The sequence below is a fragment of the Merops nubicus genome, unplaced genomic scaffold (assembly GCF_000691845.1).
Source record: "Merops nubicus isolate BGI_N331 unplaced genomic scaffold, ASM69184v1 scaffold21061, whole genome shotgun sequence".
In the NCBI taxonomy this organism is placed as follows: domain Eukaryota; kingdom Metazoa; phylum Chordata; class Aves; order Coraciiformes; family Meropidae; genus Merops; species Merops nubicus.
In genome coordinates, this window is record NW_008586513.1 from 1 (window position 1) to 23,437 (window position 23,437).

Consider the following 23,437-nt stretch of genomic DNA (forward strand, 5'->3'; position numbering starts at 1 on the left):
GTCTTGCTGGTCCCTGTCTTGTGGGCCTCCACTGGAGGGTTGTGAAGAGAGATGGTACCATTAAAGACTGAGACAAAATTTGTTTAGGACCTCAGCCTTTTCCTTGTCTGTTACTAAGTTATCATTGCTGTTCCTCAGGGAGGGATGCCTTCCTTTGTCCTTCCTCTTCCGGTTTATATATCTGTAGAAGCCCTTGATTTTCTTTGCGCTCCTCTCCAAGTTCAGCTCTGCCTGTGCCTTGGCCTTCTTCACCTTGTCCTTACACAACCAGGCAGTATCTCTGCATGCTCCCCAGGATGTCTGTACCTGCTTCCACTGTGTGTGCAGTCTCACCTTATGTTTGTTTCACCAGCAGGTCTCAACTCTTTCCTGTATCTTTTTATAATTTAAATCATTCAATTCATCAAGTTCGGGGAAGAAATTATTTATGCAGGTACAGCTGGTCAATTGTGGAAGGTTTTTGCGAGGGACCTTTATTTACTTCTGAATCTGATCTCTTGGATATCTGGCTTCAGTTATGATTTTTTTTTGTAGTCGAGAAAAGTAGACTTTAGTTTTCAGGTATCTACTTTTTAAAAAAAAGTAACTTCGGCTGATGCTACATAAACTACTGTACCAAGCAGACAGCACACTGTTCAGAATACAGAAGGCATGCATTTACCTGTAAAAGCTCTTGTAACTACTTGTTCTGCAAGTTTTCTGCTGAAATTGCAACCATGTCTGTACTGGAGAAGTTTGTAAGCAAGTTAAGTAATTTTTTTATGGTCCTAGTAAATGGTACTTAATTTTACCATATGGCTGTAATCGTTAGTAGGTTCAAAGGAGCTTCCCAGCAGTTGTGCTGGATTACAGAAAATCTTGAATGTTCTCTGCTTAAAGCTAGCTAAAACAGTAAAAAGCAGTGAAAACTAACAGAAATCTAAGTGCAGCATAACACTCAATTTAGAAAAACAAACTTACTAGAGAAGTGGATAAGTCTGCCTGAAAGGTAGTTTGCTGATCTAGCTGTATTTGTTTTCGTTACCTTGTGTTGATATAGCCTCTCTTCAGCTTTTGGAAAGTAGTAGACTCACCGACTGGTCTATTTTACCTTAAGTGTGAAGATGACAATGTTAAAGCTAGAGCACGCTTCTGATGGTGGACGCTTTCCTTGATGGTGGAATTGATAAAAATTCTGTAGCTTTAAAGGCACTGTATTGCATTAATCTCTAGTTTATTTCTTTAGCTTCTAGTTCTGTTGCTGGGGCTGTAGGTATGACAACCTCTGGAGAAAGCGAGTCAGATGATTCTGAGATGGGAAGACTACAAGGTATAAAAGTTGTTATTAATTTACCTTTCTTTTTCGTTGTTGTTTGCAGCCTATAAGTAGCCATATGTACCCAAATTCTGTATTATATGTAGTGGGAAGTCTGTACTTTGTCTGAATGTGTTGCTTTGCTTAGAGTAGTTCTGAAATATGGAATAGGAGCCTTAATTCACTGAAAACGCAAGAATTTGGAAGTAATTTCTGAAGGGGGTGGCATAGTGCCCTTACTCATTTACAGGGTACATAATACATGTCTATTGATTGTTTTTCAGGACAAGGTGAGGGGAGAGAATTGAGAACTCAGACCTATTAAGGGTGTAAGCTCAAATATGAAAACAAGTCTTTGCAAGAATGTTTTCAGTTCACAGGCCAGGTTAGGTCTACTCTTACTCTGCCTGTTTCTGGGTAATGTTATTTGTGCTTGTCATGGACGCCTCTGTTGCAGGAAGCTTTGACCAAACAAAATCAAAATGTTCTTAAAAGTCTTGCTTTTATGCTTGGGCCAAAGGACTCTGAAAACCCAAGAGGACAGACGGGTATAAAAACTCAGTTTGCATGTCCTACAACTGTGTTAATAATTTTGCCACTACACTGCAAAGAGCTCTGAGATAATGATCTCCCTTGCACATGATAGGTTTCAATTAATCTGGGTATTTCATGTGGAAATCAGTGCTGTGTCACTACCAGTTCACTTGTTTATAGTCCTCAGTAAGCATAGGTATGCATTAGGAATATTGAGATAAATTGATTTTTACTATTAATTGTTACTCTATTGATCAGCAGTAGTTGTGGTTGCTACAATGAGAATCAGAATCACTTAGACTAGCTTAACCAACAGTACTGAAAAGTGTTGAAAAACAGAACTGAAAAACCTAATATCCTTAGTATGTAGCATACTTCTTTCCACTCCTGCTCAGCAGCAAATTAAGCTGTGAACTTGTTTTTCAGTGTAATTTTTTCAGGTTATAGTGCCATTCAGTTCTTGAAAATGGGAAAATGAGCTTAACCTCTTATTTAGTTTGAGTTCAGATTTGAAATTAGTCTGGTATATTTACTATTCTGGATCTAGACTTACAACAATTTGCTAGACTATTTATTCTGTGAAATGTAGAACTCTGAAAACTCAGTGGGGTGACTTCTTAAAGGGCCTTAATACTCTGACACATACAAAAATGAGTTTTGTTCCCTAAAGGTTTTTTTTTTTTTTTTTAATTTAGAAACTGAGGTTGCTGTAGTCATCTAACCCTAACTCTTCTTTCTTAAAAAGTTATTGAAATTCCAGTAGTCTTAAGTTATAGCATCATGGAATTTAAGCTTTTAAAAATATATGTAGAAGCTTTGACAATGGCTGTTATCCTCTGTTTGCTTTTAGCTCTATTAGAGGCTAGGGGTCTTCCTCCTCACCTGTTTGGCCCTCTTGGTCCTCGGATGTCGCAGCTCTTCCACAGGACAATTGGAAGTGGAGCTAGTAAGCAAAGTTTGTCTAATTTGACTTAATTCTTTCCACTTCCAGACTAGCAGAATTCAGCAACTAGTAAATTCTAACATTTGTGTTAGCTTCGTAGTTTAATATTACATGTTGGAGATTTGTATGTCATGATAGAGCTAGACCACTGGTCAAGAATATTTGCTTGTCTTCCTGTAAGGAAGAAAAATTTGGTTTAGCCATATTTCTTTTATTTTTTGGGGGGCATCTTAATGTTCCCTTCTAGGTGGGGAAGGGAGGTTTCTTTGCCTTTTCACCCATTCCATTTTCTTTTGCATGATGGGCTGCTTAACAAAAGATGTCTCCAACCCCCTTGTTTTTTTAACTTCAAACATGCTTAAGCTAGCTTAAACTTAGTAGATGTCAATTCTGAGGTATTTTGTTCACAGTTTCAAAAGTGTCTTAGGTTTACAGCAGAAATTTCCTTCAGTGTGCCAGTGAGGACATGGATCCTTTAGTCTTGTTTCACCATGTCTGCATTATGCAGCTGGATAAAATGTGTGCCTTCTAGTCCAAGTCTGCTTGGCCTCCTGGGAGAACCCAAGGCAGCCTGTTACACTGCCTGCCAAGAAGAGGGTGGGGTCTCATGGATATTCCATGTGCTGTCTTATCCAGGGGTTGTGTCAAACTCCTTTGCTCTATAAAGGTGGCGTGGTGGGGGTTCTAGCACCTGCTGTAGGTTGGCAAGATGGCTATGGTGAGCAATGTCGTGGACTTCCTGTGCTGACCAGTCTGCACTGGAAAGACAGCCAGGAGTGAGATTTTTGCCTCCCTTTCTTATTTCCACTCCTACCCCTCCTTTTAATGACAGTGAAAGGAAGTGAAACTACAAATACAGAGGAAAACAAACTATCTCTGGTCTTCCACTCTGGCAGAAGTAGAGCATAACAGTTCACTTGAACACTTAGGTTTTCTATTATCTTTTCCTAATTTTTTTCTGGATATCTAGGTTCTAAAGCCCAACAGCTTTTACAAGGTCTACAAGCCACTGATGAAAGTCAGCAACTACAGGCGGTGATTGAGATGTGCCAGCTGTTGGTCATGGGGAATGAAGAAACATTAGGAGGGTTTCCAGTCAAGAGTGTTGTACCAGCTTTGGTAAAGATCAAATCTCATATTTCTATTAGAGTATATAATTTCACACAGTATCTTGCATAAATTAAATGTTCTTTCTTTATATTAAATTCTCACTTACATATATATGTGTATCTATCTACATGTCTCATGATTTGGTTTTGAAGCCATGTTTTGCTAAATTTTGGTAGTCTAATTAGTAGCTCAAGAAAAGGTATTGGCTCTATTGCAGCTCTTACCAAAATTAAGTCCCAAGTCAAAAGCTATGATACTGATTTGTGCCCTTATTTATGTTGCTTTTTTTTTAAAAACAGATAACGCTGCTGCAGATGGAGCACAACTTTGACATTGTAAGTGATTTGTAATGTTTAAGAATTTTTTTTTTTAAACACAAATGTATCACCTGAACTTAAATATCTGTATATTTGATAGATGAACCATGCGTGTCGGGCTTTAACATACATGATGGAAGCACTTCCCAGATCATCTGCTGTAGTGGTAGATGCCATTCCTGTCTTCTTGGAAAAGGTAAAATTAAATCAAATCAGTGTTAAATTAATCTTAAGGGATTTTAACTTTTAGTTTTAACTTTAGAGACTACCATTAAGATAATGGCTTGTCTTTTTAACTTACTATATAATACATAATGGCTGAGAAGCTTTTACAAACACACTTACACCTGTTACTGAAAAGCACCATCTGATTTCACTGAGAACTTTTTGTCTGATTGGTATTGCAAAGGTACCACGTAATTGTACAAACTGGTCACTCTTGGAGTAGCGATACGGGCTACGATATACCTAGCCTTAAATTGGCTAGCTTGATTACACTAGTAGTGCAGCTGTATTAGCTTATCTGTCTTAGTACAGGCTAACTGCCCCAGTGTTAATAAAGATTATTTTTACAAACTGGTTTAGAAATTGATCTGCAAGCTTTCTGTTTTCTTGTAGTTGCAAGTTATTCAGTGTATTGATGTGGCAGAGCAGGCACTTACAGCCCTGGAGATGTTATCACGCAGGCATAGTAAAGCCATTCTACAGGCAGTAAGTAAAACGAAAGCACTTGTACCTATACCTGTCCTACATCTTGATGATCTTCTCTGAAGATGAAATAAGAAAACAAGTTTCTCTGATTTTCTTTCTTTTTCCAGCAGTACTGAGAGTGAAAATGTTTATTTTATTATAGGGTGGGCTGGCAGACTGTTTGTTGTATCTGGAGTTCTTCAGTATAAATGCACAGAGAAATGCACTAGCTATTGCTGCCAACTGCTGCCAGAGTATAACACCTGACGAGTTTCACTTTGTGGCAGACTCTTTGCCACTGCTTACACAAAGATTAACCCATCAGGTAAGAAGCTATTGTAAAATGAAAAGTTTAAATTTTGATCTGAAAGTAGTATAAAGTTGCTTCCAGACACCTAGTTCTTCAATGGTTTTTTTTGCCTTTGCAATGTGATAATTGCCTTAGAGTTTCTGTACTGTCAAGTCGTGATATTCTGACATGTATGTGGACTTGTTGAGGTGTTTTTTTTTTGTGAACATGCTGTAAGGATTCACAATGATTCTATTTTGTAAAATGTGATAAGTAATGCACTTTAAGTTAAAGCATGAATAGTAGTGAGCTTGTAGTCCTTCTTGCCCATCAGTAAGAGAAGATCCAGTAGCGTTACTCTTTCTTAACTGCATTGCAGGGCTCCCATACACTTTAAACTGAGAAGAGCTTCAGTTTGGTTTTGTGTGTTGGGTTTTTTATTATTTCACTTTTTGGGAGGTCTTATGGCTTTTTTTAAAAAGAGGTTCCTACTTTTGCACATTATTTTGATGTGGTGAATCCTAAATCATGTGGCTCCTAAGATCTGCCTATCCTGCAGTGCTGCCGGGTTCGTAAATGAGCAGTTACAATGACTATTACACCAAAAGCAATTTTGATGTGTTCCTTGATTGGCAGATCCCTGTTATAAAGGTGAAAAAGTGTAAATGCTTTAGCTAAGGAACAAAACAAACTAAATAGAAGCTTTCAGATAATGTTCTTGTGTATTCTTGTGCTATTCTTAATTTTATCAACATCTTAATGAGAGACTACTTGAATCCTTGAGGTAGCTTCATAGAAGTCAAATATCAGCTTTAGATAGTGTTTTGGAAACAGGTAGCACCGTTCTCAGCAGCAGTAGGAACAAGTACCGATTCCTGCTCTTTGAAGAAGCTATAGCCCACAAAAGTAAGATTTCAAGAAATTTTTAAGTGGAATTTTTTAGGGGGAAAGATAAAGCTTGATTTAGCTCTTGACAGAACAGTTAAGATTGGAAAGTACCTCTCAATTATGTAGTCCTAACCCCCTGATTAAGCAAAGTCAACTAAAACAGATTGCCCAGGACCATGTCCAGCTGATGTTCTTGGAGGATGTGTATTTTTTTTTTTTTTTTTTAAAACTCCCAAGGATGGAGACTTAACCTCTCTGAGCATCCTCTTCCAGTGTTCAGCCACTCTTACTGTTTTATAGTATTCAGGTGAACTTTTTTGAGTGTTTAAGTGAAATTTTAACTGGAGTTTTTTAGAGCAGTCTTTACTCTTGGTGTCTTTGAATTTGTCTTGGCACTGCTTGACAGAAAAATCAGACCTCATGTAGTCTTTGTAACAGTAGCTTTCACTCCTGCTTATCTGTATCATCTTACTTTGGCTTTGTAGCTCTTTCCCCTTTTTTTTGACCTTGTGAAGCCAAAAAGGATACTATAGATCCATTTATTCATATTTAAAAGAACCCTAAAGGTATTAGTGTTGAAAATGTGAGGTGTTTCCCAGGGAATTTGCCCGAGCACAGCTGTATCGTGAGGTCAGTTTAGACTGTATCGGTGAACTTAAAATTCAGAATTGTAATATTCTGTAAAGTGTGATTACAGCTGGCCTTTTTGGAGGAATTTTATGAATGCCTTAAAATGGCAGGGTAATCTAATACAGGTTAAAATATTTTAATTGGAACAAATACTTTTTTTTTATAATAGGACAAAAAATCTGTTGAAAGTACTTGCCTCTGTTTTGCACGTCTAGTGGACAACTTCCAGCATGAGGAGGTAAGGGGGTGTGGTTTTTTGGGGTGTATTTTTGTTTCCTTTTTCCTTCCCTCAGTTTCTTTAGGACTTACCTATTGAATTCAGACTAATGTTTTCAATTTTCTTGTTCCCTCCTGAAGAACTTGCTCCAGCAGGTTGCTTCCAAGGACTTGTTAACAAATATCCAGCAACTCTTGGTAGTGACGCCTCCTATCCTGAGCTCAGGAATGTTCATCATGGTGGTGCGCATGTTTTCCTTAATGTGCTCAAATTGCCCTACTCTTGCAGTCCAGCTCATGAAGCAAAGTGAGTTCTTACTCTTTTATATTCTGGAGGACCTATTTAAATTAATCCCTACATCTGTATGGATGTATGGAATATAGAGTTCTGTGCACTTGATTATACAAATACTGTGTTCATTTTATTTTTTCTGTCTCTTAATGTTTTCTCTGGGAGAAAGAGTTAATTTTGTTGAAGGTTTTCTTTTTTCCTGAGGTCCCCTGCTGCTTCCCTTTCCCTAGCAGTTGCAACTGGAGTGCTCACCTAATTTTGAGTCTGTTAGCTGCACAAGTTACTATCGTTCCAACACAAGTTGAATAATTTTTTGGTAGTCTTTATCAGGGGGGTGGAAATATAATTTTAAGGACTTTTTTCAAAGGGAAAACATTAAGAAAAGTAATTCCTGTGTAGCTGTCTTCATTCTTGCTCCTTTTCTTCTTACAATCTCATGAATTTTGACTTGTAATTTCAATTGCCTTTTATACTCTCCTGTTTACTTCTGTGCTATGTATAGTGAGTGATATTTCTCTGCTAGCTGTCCTTTAAAGGTAAAAAAAAAACCAAAACACCCACAAACCCCAGACCTAAGAACAAACACATTTCTTAAAACATTCCAAGAGGTGGCTTTTGTGTTACTGTCTACTGCCTTCTTTGGGAAGTGACTAACTCTCCTGGCTAGTGTCCAACACAAAATGGAGTCCATATTCTGACACAGGCAATCTCATGAATATTAATTTTTATAGATATTGCAGAAACACTTCATTTCCTCCTTTGTGGAGCCTCAAATGGGAGTTGTCAAGAACAAATTGACCTTGTTCCACGAAGTCCTCAAGAACTTTATGAGCTTACTTCTCTTATCTGGTAAGTTATGCAGCCCTTGTTTTTGGGTCTGGTTGATATGTTAAAATTCCTAACTTCTGTAAAATTAAGGCAAACTGTTTTCAGCTTAGATGGGATTAAATTGTATATTTCTAGTAAAATATTGTTTTAATGTTCTTTACAGTGAGCTGATGCCTTGCCTGCCAAAAGAGGGGATCTTTGCTGTTGATACTATGCTAAAGAAAGGAAATGCACAAAATACAGATGGTGCAATATGGCAATGGCGAGATGACAGGGGTCTCTGGCATCCCTATAACAGGATTGATAGTCGAATAATAGAGGTAGTAATTCCACACGTTTGTGTGGTGATATCTTTTAAATATGCGCGTGATTGTGTAAGGGATTGAGTGCTTTCTTTACACCTTTGAAAGTACCAGCCTTGTGCTTTCTGAGTAAGAAACTGTGGTGGATTAACCCTGGCTGAGCACCAGACGCCTGCCAGGCCTCTTTATCGCCCTCTCCCTCCCCCACAGAGCAAAAGTGGAAAGGAAAATAAGATGGAGAAAAAATCTGTATGGGTAAAAACAAGGGCAGTCTAATTAGAAAGCAAAGCCAAGCAATGCCGTGTATGGAAGTGAAGAGAAAAATAAACCCAAAGACTTATTCTCTACTTCCCATCAACAAGTGATGTCTGGCCCCTTCCTGGGAAGGAGGGCTCCAAAATGCATACCAGTTGCTCTGGAGAGCCTCTCCTCCTCCTTTGTACTAGCTTTAGAGTTGAGCTGATGCCATATGGTATGGAACATCCCTTTGGTCAGTCCAGGTCAGCTGTCCTGGTTATGTTTCCCCCCCCAGTACCCCCCCAGTCTTTTGCCCTCCCCATCCCGCTGTCAGGGGGAGTGTTAGAGCCTTGGCGCTGTGCGAGCACTGCTCAGTGGTAGTCACAACATGGGTGTTATCAACACCCTTCTAACTCCCAGCACAAAAGCACTGCACCAGAAGGGTTGCAATGGGAAAACAGCTCAGCCAGACCTGATGCAGAAACACGAGTTTCCTCAAACCTCATGCCATAAAAGTGCAATATTTCAGTACTCAGTAATGGGTGAATTGCTTAATCACTGTTCTTACTGTATTTCTGTCAGTTGTTTTCCCTGCAGTGTTGTCCTTTTCGTCACCTCCCCTACAGCTAGGGATTTCTCAACTTTAAATTCTTCCTTGCTTTTAGGCAGCTCATCAGGTTGGTGAGGATGAGATAAGCCTCTCTACACTTGGGCGTGTCTATACTATTGATTTTAACTCTATGCAGCAAATAAATGAGGATACTGGAACAGCACGTGCCATTCAGCGGAAACCAAACCCTTTAGCCAATACAAACACTAGTAAGTACAGCTTAGGAAAGATGACATGCCTAGCTATGGCTGATATATCATAGAATGTTTTGGGTTAGAAGGGACCTTTAAAGGTCATCTAGTCCAACCCAATTTATGTTGACTTATGCAACAGCCTACTAAAATTTCTTATGGTTTCTGTGGAACATAAAAACTAGTCTGATTTATGTGAAGACAGCTTTACCACAAAACTCATACTGTTGAAAAGTATTCTTTTTGATATATAAACTTTTTTCCTGGGAACTGAAAATGCATTAAATTGGGAGGGACATCTGGGGGAGTCCCTGGCTTGGGATTTTCTGAAAGTTTTTCTTATACAGCTATTTCTTTAACAAAGGTTGTGTGAGGACTTACTGTTGTACAGAAACATTTAAGAAAACTGAAAAGATTGAACTCCCTGAAAGGGGAGATTTGTACCTGAATTCTTGCCATCAGTTTGAATTCTGCTTCTTAAATTGTATCTCTTCAGTTTGAGAGCTAAACTAATTCAGCTTTTATAGAAGAAAGTAATCATCAGAGCAGAGACACAAAGAACTATGCAATGATTTGATGCATAATTTCTCACAGGTGGACATTCAGAATTGAAGAAGGATGATGCTCGAGCACAGTTAATGAAAGAGGACCCAGAACTGGCAAAATCCTTTATCAAAACATTGTTTGGTGTTCTTTATGAAGTGTATAGTTCTTCAGCTGGACCTGCAGTTAGACACAAGTGCCTTAGAGCAATTCTTAGAATAATATATTTTGCTGATGCTGAACTTCTGAAGGATGTGCTCAAAAACTATGCTGTTTCAAGGTGGGTTCATTAACCATTGTAAATGAAAAAATTTCAAGTTTGCAACTCAAACTTATGATTACTTCTTTGAATTGCCTTTTTCAGGGGAAAATTGTACTTTTAAGTGTGTGGTGGTTTTTTTTGGTTTTGTTTTTTTTTTTAAAAAAAGCTTTTTCCCTGCCAGTTCTTCAGGGATTTTTTGCATCTTACATTTTGCAGTAGATGCCAACTCTAGGCGTTTTCACTAGACCATTATCTGACCTTATGTGGCTGTATGTGCTAATAATATCTAATATTACTGTTTGCTGTTTTTACTGATTTCTAAAACTTGCCTATAAACTTTTGAGGGCAAGATGACATTTTTGTTAATAGTGAACACAGACTCCCATGGCATTCAACTGTTCAGTTGTATTGAAAATGCACACTGTTATACCATAAAGTTAGGGATCTAGGTAAAAGGATGCAAATAGAAAATAAACTAGTTTTTCAAAGGCAATACCAAGTTTCACATCACTATGTTTTTTAAAGGATGAAAACTTTTCCTTTATTCCTCATGTTAAAATTTTGTAAAAGTGATTTAGATGAGAACACTTTTTTCAGTTTTTATTTATAGCTTTTACAAAAGCACAATGAAATTTCTTTCAGTCTCTAGTACTATGTATGCAAGATGAACTGGCTTAATCTTTTTAAAATACGTGAAAAAGACAAACCTAATACTAAAAAATTATCTGTTCTAGTCATATTGCCTCCATGCTGTCGAGTCAAGACCTTAAGATAGTAGTTGGAGCCCTGCAAATGGCAGAAATATTAATGCAAAAATTACCTGATATTTTTAGTGTTTACTTCAGAAGAGAAGGTAAATCTTGCTTTCTTTTTTTTTTCTTCTTTAGCTTATTTAGTATTTTAATAGTCTATATCCATGTCCTTTACCATCTGCTCTATCCTTGCTAAGATGTAAAAAGTTTGTTCTTGAATAATAAAGACAGATCTCTGCAAGCACACCTTGTAGGACTAGGGTGGAGGTGATCAAGACTCTGGAAGAAACAAGCTTGTTTTTTCTGAATCTGAAACAAATTTGTACAGGCTTACTAGGTATTAGTGAACTTACATTTAGGCTGAAGATGGCTTGCTGAAATTACTGGACAAAAATTATGAGTCTTTGTCAGGAAGTCTTTGTTCTAATCCACTGGGGATTTTTGGATTTCTTTGGCTATTGTTTGCACTGCTGTCATTATTTAAGAACAAACAAGCCAAAAAGAAAACAAACAAACAAACAATGTAAGGTAACATTTTTGAAGAAAGAACTGAACTGCTTAATTAATACTTAATTAGTATTGGTGGGTGGGCTGAACCGGTGCTGCCATAGTCAAAACAAAGGTTTGAATTACAGACTTCTGTCTTTTCAAACACCTTTGTCCCTGCTGCCCCCCCAACTGCCCCCACATACCAACCAACCAAAGATTTCTTCTGCCAAGGGGTGATGCACCAAGTGAAAAACTTGGCAGAGTCTGAGGCTTTGCTGACGAGCCCACCCAAAGTGTGCACTAACGGCTCGGGGGTGCTGGGCCCCACTGCAGCGCTGAGCACGGGGACGGCCACCGCTGCCACGAATGCAGCTGCAGACCTGGGCTCCCCCAGCCTACAGAACAGCCGGGAGGATTCTCTGGATCTGAGCCCACAGGGGTAAGTGCACTTCTTGTTGTGAAAAACAATCTGTTGGAGTTCTTTGTGTGTTGCTTTTGGGTTTGTTTTTTTTTTTTAAATAAAGGTCTTTACTGACATGGGCTACTACACTATTGTCTGCATTTTGCCATAGTATTTTCCTCCAAGGAACTAAAAGGGAGTGGTGTTGAAGCTGCCAGTGGATAGTTTTGATTAATTCTATATGAAATGTTAAAAAAAAAAAAAAAAACCAACTAAACAAATAAAACCCCACACACATAAAAAATGCAAACAAGAAAACTAACTAGTGACTAATGAAACAAGCTGCTGTTTGGGGAGAAGCTGGAGAATGCCAGGAGCAACAGCTGTAGTCTCATGTAACTCTTGAGGACAGAGTGATTCTTTCACAGAAACAATAGCTATGGTGCAATGGTTCCTTTCTGCTGGACATTAAGGATAACTTCTTTTTTCTCTAAGGTACTTTGTTGGAATACAGCCACTTTGAACACTTGAAAAATTAAAGTCTCTTGTAGGTGTAAATTATTTTAGTGTTACAGTTTGCCTATACTTTAAAGGTGAAATGTGTCTTAACGTATTGGCATAGTATGGAAACTCACTTAAAATCAGAATTGAAACATAAACTAAGTGTAAGGCTTTGAGTAGAAACTCCATAAGTTGCTGAAGAAGTGTTTTTCTGGGCTTTAATAGGGAAGGCAGATCAAATATCCAGTGTCTTGGTATTCAGTAGAGATGTATGGATTTTTTGCATTTAAATTGTGTTCCAGTAAATTAATATCCAGATGATTACACAAATAAGAACATGAAAATAATGAGAAACCTTTGTTTAATGGAACTTCTGGCTGTATTTGGCTGCCAATAGTAGAAGAGTGACAGCAAGCAGAACCCCTTCTTTCTGGATAGTCACTTTATTCTTCTCAGTAGAGTTGAGGCCCCTTCTCCCAGATCTCATTCTTCCCTTGTTGCCCTCCTTGTAATGGGATGGAACCGTTTTTGTGATTTTTTTTTTTTTTTTTTTTTTTTTTGTTTTGTTTTTGGTTTTTGATGAAATAGGTGGCAGGTGCATTTTAAACTGAGGGATCAGTATGCTTTTGAATATGGTGGGTGAAAATGTATTGCTTTATTTTTAAATTTGGACAGACGACTGAGTGATGTTCTAAAGAGAAAAAGACTGCCAAAACGAGGGCCAAGGAGACCAAAATACTCCCCTCCAAGAGATGACGACAAAGTGGACAATCAAGGTGAATAATTTTTAAGTTGTGATGCTTGCTGTTCTCCTTTTAAACTTTAAGCTTATAATCTGTCAAAAGATCTAGCTGTAATAAACCTGTTGATACTCTTATTTTTTGTCTTTGCTTCCTCCAGCTAAAAGCCCTACAACTACTCAATCTCCTAAATCTTCTTTCTTGGCAAGTTTAAATCCTAAAACATGGGGAAGATTAAGCACGCAGTCCAACAGTAATAATATTGAACCAGCACGAACAGCAGGAGTAAGTGGTCTTGCAAGGGCTGCTTCCAAGGATAATGTTTCAAATAACAGGTATACACAGAAAAAAAAAAAAAATCAAATCAAAATGCTTTTAATATGGTGTTGGTTTGGAGGTGCAACTACTTTCTTATGGTAAGCCATCAGATGATTAAGTAACACCTATCAAAGACATTTGAGCTTAACCATTGTTAAGCTGTGGGAGAAGAATCAAGAAATTCAGGTAGAGAAAATAACTTAAGAGTTTCAAGTAGCATGCATGGGAAAAATTAGAGACTTGGGATGAGTGCAAGAAATAATCTGTCAAGAGTAGACCTTTACTGTGTTGGAGTAGGGAGGGTTTCTTTTGTCCGTCCCTCCTCTTAAATGTGGGAGGGATGATACTCTGGCTGTGTTTACTTGTAATATTGGAGTATGTAAATGCCAACTGTGGCCAAATAACTTTTGTGTGCTTTTTTACAGAGAAAAAATTAAGGGCTGGATTAAGGAGCAAGCCCATAAATTTGTAGAACGTTATTTTAGTTCTGAAAACATGGATGGAAGCAATCCCGCACTAAACGTACTACAGAGACTTTGCACTGCAACTGAACAACTCAACCTCCAGGTTAGAAATGGCAAATATACTCGGGTTGAGGCTGGGGATAGAAACAGTAGTAAGTACTTGAGTAAACTAGAGGAAAGTTGACCATTTTAGACAGTATGGCCAATATTTTAAGTATAGTTGCTGTTACCTTAAATGATGATACAGGGTTTCTTAACTTGTAATTACTTGCTTGGGATTATTTTATAGAATTATATAAGATCTGACACATAACATCTATGAGAAATTACTGTTATTAACAAGGATATTCTTGATTCCTAGCTACGTGTCACTTATATAATGTTTCATTTAAAATCTACAGTTAAGTGTTAGGAATTAACTTCATACCTTAAGAAGAAAGCAGTTTGTAATAAAAACTTTTTTTGGGAGGGGTGGAGGACAAGAGAAAAGTAGCATTTGGTTGAAAGGATAGAAGAAATGCAGATTTGGCTTAGTCTACAGCATCTCAAGAATTTTGGCCTTGTTTCTCAGACATTTGTGGCCTTGATAAGTGGTCTGAAACTTTATAAGTTAAAGTAGCTAACCAGCTGAGTTATGTTCTGTGCTTTGATCTAAGCAGTCATTAAAATAAACTCTCTCCTCTGTTCCACACATACATGTAAAAAAATATACCAACCTGAGTTTTTATTTTGATTTTTTTAAAAAAACTTATTTGAATCACATCTTTGTTACCTGAGACAGAAGTGGAACCATGCATTTCTCTTAAAACAGTGAAAATGTACATGTTACCTGTAATGTCTCCTCTTGACTAGAGAGAAATGGTTTATCCTTGGATTGTTTGCTTACATTGAGTTACTATACACTCCAGACTTTCCCTTTTTCCCCTCCTTTGTTTAGAGCTGTTCCATGCAGTAAGAGGAAAAAATAGTATTTCTTAAGCTGTTAATACCTAGGTAGTAAAATACTACCTTCATATTTTTCAGGTGGATGGTGGAACAGAGTGCCTTGTAGAAATCCGTAGCATTGTCTCTGAGTCTGATGTCTCCTCGTTTGAAATTCAGCATAGTGGGTTTGTTAAACAGCTGCTGCTTTATTTGACATCTAAAAGTGAGAAGGATGCTGTAAGCAGGGATATCAGATTGAAAAGATTTCTTCACGTATTTTTTTCTTCTCCAGTAAGTTTTCTTGTTTGGTCTTTCTAAGTTGTCTTTCTTGAATTGTACTTCAATGTCTGAGAGATTGGGTAAATGACCTTGATTTAAAGATGTAGTACAGAAGGGATGTTTTGTCTACGGAGACAAAGCTGAGTAACACTAAAACTTTAACATAATTCTGTGTTTTCTATGGGTCATAAACTTTAGAATAGCCTGTAATTATGAAAATGCCACGCAAGTGGAAAGCAAATCCAAAATGCCCGATTGTTTGAGTCTTGGACAACTTAAAATTTGTTTGGATAGTAATTTCAGCACTTGCTCTCTTTAGTCCTGAACACTACAAGAAACTAGATTATCCTGTTTTTAAAGGAAGAAGTTTGAAGTGGAAGAGAGGAAAGTAAACCACAGTGTCCATAAAGCTTATTACTCATGGTTAAGGGTGAATGCTTAAAATCTGTAGTGCTACTCAAGTGAAACCAAGAGAGAAGAGTGTGTTCTTGGAAACAGGTCTTTCATAAACTTGTGTTACCTAACCATCCTAATACTGTTATTTTAAGAACAGTGAATCTTAAATTTCTTTTTTAAACCAGCTTGTTGTATAAATTGTGTAAACTGGATTAATTCAAGCTCATAACTAAGAGTGGAATATATTTCAGCTTCCTGGAGAAGAACCCCTTGGAAGATTAGAGCCATTAGAAAATGCACCTTTGTTGGCATTAGTCCATAAAATGAACAATTGCCTCAGTCAGATGGAGCAGTTCCCTGTCAAAGTGCATGACTTCCCTAGTGGAAACGGAACAGGGAGCAGGTAAGGATTAATGCTCAGGTAACAGTTTTTTTGAAGCTTTTGTTTTCCAAAACTTTTTCAATGCTGAAAGTCCCAAAAGGTAATGGAAAGCTCTGGTGCTCTTACAGAGAAAAGCAGTTACACAATTGGCTTTTCTTTTGCTTGGTGGAAGATTGAATATTTAACCGAATGTTTGTTTGCCATCTTGAAACTTCGGTTACTTAGATTGTGGGTGGATGTGTAATATTAAATCTCTGCATTTAAGCTTTAAAACTTGAAATGTCTTCTTTGTCCCCATGTAACAAACACTGTAAAGAAATAACCTATTTATTGCTGAGGTACTGATATTTTTTAGTGAAGTAATTAAACTGCTGAGAGTTCATATTACGGTGCTAAACTGTTATTCAGATAAGTTCTGTTCTCTAGGATGATAATGGATTGTGACAATCGTTGGCTGTCAACATAGTTTGAAATAACTGTAGACCTGCCCCGTGTCTCAAGATAGATTAGATTTGGATTCCAACTTGTTGCAAATAATTTAAGTAACAAATTTTAGGGACTGAAGACTTATTTCTACAATTCCTTTTCTGTACTTAATAAATCAGCACTTTTTCATTCAGCATGTAATATTTTAATATAAGTTGTGTATAACTTTTAAAGTATTTTGTGGTGCTGGCTAAAAGCTCAATTTGTGTATAGACATATGCTTGTGACAGTGTAAAAATTAGGAGTGAAGGAGCATTGAAAATGAATTTTTGAGAACTGTTCTTTAAAGTTTGAAATGCCAAAAATCTTCTGTCTCTCAGGTAGTAAGATAGCACAGAATTTTCTTGTCACTAATTGTGGCATAACATCTATTATTCTAGATGTATTAGAGCCTCACACTATAGCATTAATCTAATTTGCATTAAAATTCAGTACTTGTTTTTTTGCTAAGCTTAAATCCATGGGAATGAATGCAATACACAGACTTCTTAATACTTGAAGAAATTGTCTTGATACTGGCTTTTGTAAACAATGTGTGCTCTGTAATCCATGCACTCTATCTGTAAAAACTGGGATAACTGCAAAAGTTATAAAGCTGCTAATCAAAGAAGTAAACTGTGCTGTTCTTTTTGATAGAAGATTAAACATGAGAAGTCTGACTACTACAGTATCATTTGACTGCCAGTTTTACTGTGGATTATGTCAATGATAGCTTTGAGGCATTAAGATTTGGTAGTCTTTCACTACCACCTGGAAGCATAAGCAGCCCAAGATAAGAAGTTTGTGTATAAACAGTTTGATGTGGAACATGTACATAAGCTACACTTTCTGGAAAAAAATAAGAGGAGCTTTCAGGTTGTGTTTTTAGATTCTTATTAAAAAACATGAATGGATACTTGCATTTTTCATCCTTGATTCTGATCCTTATTGTACTGCAAGCAGACACAACTCTAAATGTCATGTGGCATCAGCTGACCACTAAACAACTCCAGACCTCAGAGATGGTCCGTAGAGGCCTTACTGTGCTCAGACCTCAGACTAGACTTTCTCTTAATCTGTGTAGCTTCCATTGGAAATCCGATGTTGTCCAACTTGGATTCTGATCTATTTCTAGAATAGACTTTTAAATATCTTTATCCAAATCTTAATAGCTTATTTTTAGAGAAATAGACTGAGAAACAATACTCCAAACTAGCAGATTTGTGTTTGCCTATTTTAATGCAATTATGATTATTAGATTCTTTGTGTAGCAACTTTTTTCACAAATTATTTTGAGTTTTTCTCTTAACAGAGGATCCCAAGCTTTAAAATTCTTCAACACGCATCAGTTAAAATGCCAATTGCAAAGACATCCAGACTGTGCTAATGTGAAACAGTGGAAGGGTGGACCTGTGAAGATTGATCCTCTGGCTTTGGTACAAGCCATTGAAAGATACCTTGTAGTTAGAGGTATGTGTGTGTCTATATATGTATGTATATATATTATATGGTCACGTGTGTCATGCTTCTTGGGTTAGTTACTGTTGTCTGCAGTATGAGTCTGTAAAAACCTGTGAGAACTATACTGAAGAGGGATGGGTGGTACCTATAAATGTATCTTACTCCCAGGGGAGATTAAGGCTGCAGAGAACATTAACTTTTATGGGACAAACTTCTTCCCATTGTAACAAAAGTATAATCTAGTTAACTGGCTGTAATTAGGCTTTTTTGATATTGAAATTTTCTAACATCTCAACCTTTTTTTAACTTGCATATTTTGGAACTGCTTTAAACAACAGTGTGAACAAGTGTTGCTGCATTTTGTGTAAAAACATTATTTTTCTCTTGCTTCAGGCTATGGACGAGTTAGAGAAGATGATGAAGATAGTGATGATGATGGGTCAGATGAGGAAATAGATGAATCTTTGGTAAGCTTTTGCTCTGGGGCTAAGGGGAGGGAATACTGTGGTGAGGGGCTTAAAGAAAAACCTGCAACAAGCTTCCTAACTTTGGATTTTTTGTGCAGGCTGCTCAATTCTTAAATTCTGGGAATGTGAGACATAGACTGCAATTTTACATTGGAGATCACTTGCTGCCATACAATATGACTGTGTATCAAGCAGTTAGGCAGTACAGTTTACAAGCTGAGGAGGAGAGGGAGTCTACAGATGATGAAAGCAACCCACTAGGAAGAGCTGGGATTTGGACAAAAACACATACCATTTGGTAAGTTGGCTAGAGGAAACGGGACAGCTTCAGTTCCCTGGATGTGTATATATATATATAAAGAATGTGAAAATAGGTACTTTGGGCTTTTTTCCACTCAAAGTGACCTGATGTGCTTGAGATACTTAAATCTTAGTAAGAATTCATTGTTAGTTATTTGCATTACTTCTAGCTCACGAGCAAAGCTGATAAGAAATGAGATCTCAAGTGATACCTGTTGGATGGAGGGAAGTAATTCTTACTGTTAGGCAACGAACTACAAACAATAGAGGAAAGTGTCTGCAGTCTACAAATTGTCAACTTCATACTGGTTTTCACAGTTGAATGCTGTGCAGGTTTATGTATTTCCTGGCTGTATTTTGCAAGGAGCGGTGTCGACCTGGGACTGTGCCAAAAATTTCAGCATTCATCAGGGTCTTATTTTTTTTATATTTAAATGTGTTATTCCAAAGCAGGGGTGGCGGGGTGGGGGGACAACAAACAGACCAAAAACAAAACACAACAAACCCAAACAATCAACTTTGGGTTTTTTTTTCTGTGCCTTCTGCTTCTCTTCTTCCAGTTCATGGAGCCGGAGGGCCGCCATTTTTTCCTCCTCCATGACATACTTTGCTACTGAGGACCTAGCTTCAAAGGCTGGATCATATCCAAATGCATTGTTCTTGTCTTTCTGCTTTTAACTGTCATTCAAGTAAAATTCTGGTAATCAAAGAGCTAACACTTCTATAACTGCTTTTGTTTCCATGTGAGTTAGTATTTCACAGACTTTTTTTAAACTTTAATTACTTTTTAGGTACAAACCTGTGCGAGAGGATGAAGATGGTAATAAGGACTGTGTTGGTGGTAAAAGAGGAAGAGCACAAACTGCTCCCACAAAAACCTCCCCTAGAAATTCTAAAAAACATGATGAATTGTGGCATGGTGAGTGTGTTGCCTTGCTAACCTGTTAGACCTGTGAAATCTGAAGGAATGGGGAGGAGGTGTTTAGAGATACCATAGTGTTTCTTTTAATGCAAGCACAGTATAAGAAAAGTAAGCATATATTTGTGTGCAGTAAAACTAAAAGTAACATACTTACTGAATTGTCTAAACTGTTATAGTTGTGCTGTGACTAATACTACCTAGGCCCCTAGTAAATTAAATCTGGGGAAGACTTCTGATTATCTGATAACATGTTCTTTTTTTCTGGTAGATGGTGTATGCCCTTCTGTATTAAATCCTCTGGAAGTTTACCTCCTATCTACTCCACCTGAAAACATAACATTTGAAGATCCCTCACTAGATGTTATTCTTCTTTTGAGAGTTTTACATGCAATCAGTCGATACTGGTATTATTTGTATGATGTGAGTAGCGCATTTCTTAAATCACTTGTATACTTGATACAGACAGCTCTGTCCTTAAAATAGGCTTCTTCCCCAGTCTACCCCTCTTCAAGACAGAATAATGCAAATGCTGTCAATCTCCATTCTCCTGTTAAGTTCAAAGAGCAACTTTTCTGAAAAGAAAACTAATAGTAGAAATGTATTCAATCTTTTAATGGCTTAGACTCTGACTGAAGTAACAATGAAAGTTGTTTTTTTGGGTTTTTTTTTTGTGATGATAAGTAAACTCGAAGCATAAAAAAAAAACTCTTAACATTAAAAGGCTTGCTATTTCTTCTAGTGTTTCTTTAACTAGAAGTACTTTTTTTTTTTTTGTTTAAAACAGAATGCAATCTGCAAGGAGATAATTCCAACCTCTGAGTTTATCAACAGTAAACTGACAGCAAAAGCAAACAGGCAGCTTCAGGATCCTTTGGTAATTATGACAGGAAACATACCAACTTGGCTGACAGAACTGGGAAAAACATGGTATGAATGGCTTACTGTATGTAGCATTTCTAATAGCTTGGCTAGGTAGCTCAGATGCATCATGTGTTAAAGGCTTTTTCTGAAAGTGCTGGGGCTGCGTAAAAAGTCACACAAGTCTAACTTACATAGTGGCACTTGGATGAATGTTTACACCTCTTCTGCATAGTTTAAAACCAAATAGCTGCACAGTTTGACTTCTCAGAGGAGTTTCTGAACAATGAAGTTTTCTCATTGAAGAAGTAGTACTTGCTTATTCAGATCATCTTTCTCCTGTTAAACTGCTTAATGACATTTGTCATAGCACTGCATTTATCTTAGCACATTCAGAATGGTACAAAGGAAAATATTTTTATAATTACTGGTAAAATGCTATAAATTTTAGAAAACTATATGTAGTACTTTATCTTGGTACAGAGTATAAGCTGTAAAACTCGGTTCAGCTGAAAGAATGAGAAGTTTAGAATTTACATCCTTGCATTTTTAAGCATGTTATTGGAAGCAAAAGTGGTGACAATCGACTGGAAATGTATGCTCTAGAGAAACTGTTTGGTTTTTAATTTTTAAAGTAAGGTCTCTAAATTTCTTCATAAACCTTCCAGATAACACATGATGATTATGAATGTATATTCTTATACAGAATACTTCCACTGATGTTTGTAAAACTGTCTTTTGACTTATGTCAGTGGAGGACTGCGCTGCTAGTGTACACATGCCTTTGAGAATAGTGGAACTGATAAATTAAGAAACTTCTTTGATAGTCATTCACAGATGATTTCATGTGTTCTTGGAAAGTGGTGGAAGCTAGAATGCTGGTGCTGCTGTAGGCAGATTCTGTTCCCTCCCCTTCAGCCCCAATACAGGATCTTGAGCCACTTGATTAAAATCTTTAAGTTAGCTATAGTAATTGTAAAACTGGTGTGAACAAGTGAAAGAATATTTACATTCTGGTATGAACTTTGTATAGCCAAGGCATTCAAGTATTTTGAGTTTATTCTTCTGAAAGTTAAAAATTTCTGCAATTTTTTGTTGTTCCTTTGATTAAATTCCATCTCTAGTTACAATACTTGAAAGGAAGAGTCTAAAACTGAAGAGTGTTCTGAAAGGATTCCTCTGGAGGCTACTTTCACCACAGTGTTGAATAAAGCACTAATTTCAGGCATATTACATTTCTATTATGTTTTAAACTAAACTATAGTCATATATGCTAGTTGGAACCCAGCTAACTAATCCAATGCTCTTTACAGCCCGTTTTTCTTTCCTTTTGATACACGTCAAATGCTGTTTTATGTAACTGCTTTTGATCGTGATCGAGCCATGCAAAGACTGCTGGATACTAATCCAGAAATCAATCAATCAGATTCTCAGGATAGCAGAGTGGCACCACGACTGGACAGGAAAAAAGTAGGTATATCTTGTTTAGAAAGTGAATGAATGATCCACTTATTTTATATTGTCTTTAAAAATATCACGGGGAGCAAGACTTATTTTTAAAACTTCATGTTTTAGCAGTATACTGATGAAGGGAAGGTTTGGGTTTATTCATTTAAAAGCTTCCAAGTAGAAGGGACAGTGACTTCTAGGTGTCTGCAGCTGGGTGGCACAGGGAACTAGGGCATGGTCCACTGCTTTCTCACATCCTGCTTAATTTTGGAGTCTTTACCTTATTTTTAAAGCTATACTCTGAGAATGACCTTTATGTTTTAGTTACATTAGTGATATTTCCATATATTATTTTGTAAACTACTTTTTTGGTTTATGTAGAATTTCAGAATTCAAGCAAAAGGATGTAGGCCCTTAGATGTTACCACAATCAACAAACATTGTCCTTGTATTCTGGGAGAGTATAAAACATTATGTCACAACATAATAAAACTAAGTGGTGACTGTTTTAAATTAAAGGAGTCTTGCGTGTCTGCCTTGAATCTGAAGAAATATTATCTGAAACCAAGATCTGCTGTACACTGTAGATCTGCTGTTTATTCTTGAATACTTCTGGGTTAGAAATGAGACATGAGAATAGTTCAGCTAGAGTATAGATTCCAACATGTAGGAATCCCAGTGCTGTTGTGGGGTTTTGTGTGAGGAGTTCTTGCTGAGTGACTCTTGTTGGGGTTTGTCTTCTGGTGTTTTTTGGTGGTTTTGGTTGTGTGGTTTTTTTTTTTTAATTGGGTGGGTTTTTTTAAACCTGTAGCTTTCCCTAGTAGGCAATCCACAAGGCTAGGGTTGCTAGATTTAAGCTGCTGGATTTTGGCGTCTTTATTCCGTGTTTTCTTGCCCATGTGTATGTTAGTCCTACTGCCAGATCCTTAGCAAGCATAGTACCTATTGGTTATATTGATTGTATAGGCATTGATAATAAGGCAGTGTTTTTTGGTTTTATATTGAATGCTTGAATTCTAGTCAGTTTTCATACAGAAGCAAGAATTATCTTATCAAAATATATGCCTAAAAGTTACTGAACTGTGGAAACATTAGCATGGGGTGGGGAAACGTGCATGACTTTTTTTCTTGTTGGAACTGCCTTGGTAGCTGGGACTTAAAGACATAATTTCACTACTTAAAACTTCTCTGTGTAGCGCACTGTGAACAGAGATGAGCTGTTGAAACAGGCAGAATCTGTGATGCAGGATCTAGGCAGTTCAAGAGCCATGTTGGAAATCCAGTATGAGAATGAAGTAAGTAATATCAATGCAGTCTACCCCTTTTTTCTGAAGATTAACACAAGAAAGCTACATGTGTTCTAAAGCAACTTGATCAGACTTTTGGTCCCTACCATGCCACAAAATTGTCTGTTAGTTATCCCTAATCAACTTGGTTGTGATTTTTAGTTGCTAGGAGTAACTTTCTCATCTACTAAATTTGCTAATTTATCTTATTCTGCAGAGCATTTTTTTTAACTAAGCAAACAGCTTTGTGCATTTCCTTTATATATGATCGTTAGGTGGTTAATGCTTTTATTCCACTGTTATTCCCTCTGTGTGGTCTTTCCAAACCATCTCAATCATGTTGTGAATGTTGGTAGTTAGCATCTGTAGACGTGTTTTTTTAATGCAGTCTTCTCCATAGTCAATGTA

The 23,437-nt window shown here is 37.1% G+C and overlaps 1 protein-coding gene across 1 annotated transcript in view; it reads left to right on the top strand.

Moving 5' to 3' along the window:
* Positions 1–1,225: 1,225 nt before the first annotated feature.
* The window catches only part of TRIP12 (thyroid hormone receptor interactor 12), a gene marked incomplete at its 5' end in the record, with an annotated part of 30,669 nt that continues 8,457 nt past the window's right edge, over positions 1,226–23,437 (top strand). The window contains 28 exons of the mRNA XM_008948686.1: positions 1,226–1,309; positions 2,679–2,774; positions 3,742–3,890; positions 4,181–4,216; positions 4,299–4,394; positions 4,817–4,909; positions 5,052–5,213; positions 6,865–6,933; positions 7,053–7,218; positions 7,935–8,052; positions 8,195–8,351; positions 9,236–9,389; positions 9,966–10,194; positions 10,911–11,029; positions 11,649–11,856; positions 12,994–13,094; positions 13,219–13,393; positions 13,802–13,943; positions 14,864–15,055; positions 15,691–15,842; positions 17,584–17,756; positions 18,141–18,214; positions 18,313–18,512; positions 19,306–19,433; positions 19,705–19,856; positions 20,221–20,363; positions 21,608–21,764; positions 22,940–23,038. Of these exons, the coding sequence (XP_008946934.1) occupies positions 1,226–1,309; positions 2,679–2,774; positions 3,742–3,890; positions 4,181–4,216; positions 4,299–4,394; positions 4,817–4,909; positions 5,052–5,213; positions 6,865–6,933; positions 7,053–7,218; positions 7,935–8,052; positions 8,195–8,351; positions 9,236–9,389; positions 9,966–10,194; positions 10,911–11,029; positions 11,649–11,856; positions 12,994–13,094; positions 13,219–13,393; positions 13,802–13,943; positions 14,864–15,055; positions 15,691–15,842; positions 17,584–17,756; positions 18,141–18,214; positions 18,313–18,512; positions 19,306–19,433; positions 19,705–19,856; positions 20,221–20,363; positions 21,608–21,764; positions 22,940–23,038 (3,824 nt within the window). The remainder of the gene's footprint in view (positions 1,310–2,678; positions 2,775–3,741; positions 3,891–4,180; positions 4,217–4,298; positions 4,395–4,816; positions 4,910–5,051; positions 5,214–6,864; positions 6,934–7,052; positions 7,219–7,934; positions 8,053–8,194; positions 8,352–9,235; positions 9,390–9,965; positions 10,195–10,910; positions 11,030–11,648; positions 11,857–12,993; positions 13,095–13,218; positions 13,394–13,801; positions 13,944–14,863; positions 15,056–15,690; positions 15,843–17,583; positions 17,757–18,140; positions 18,215–18,312; positions 18,513–19,305; positions 19,434–19,704; positions 19,857–20,220; positions 20,364–21,607; positions 21,765–22,939; positions 23,039–23,437) is intronic.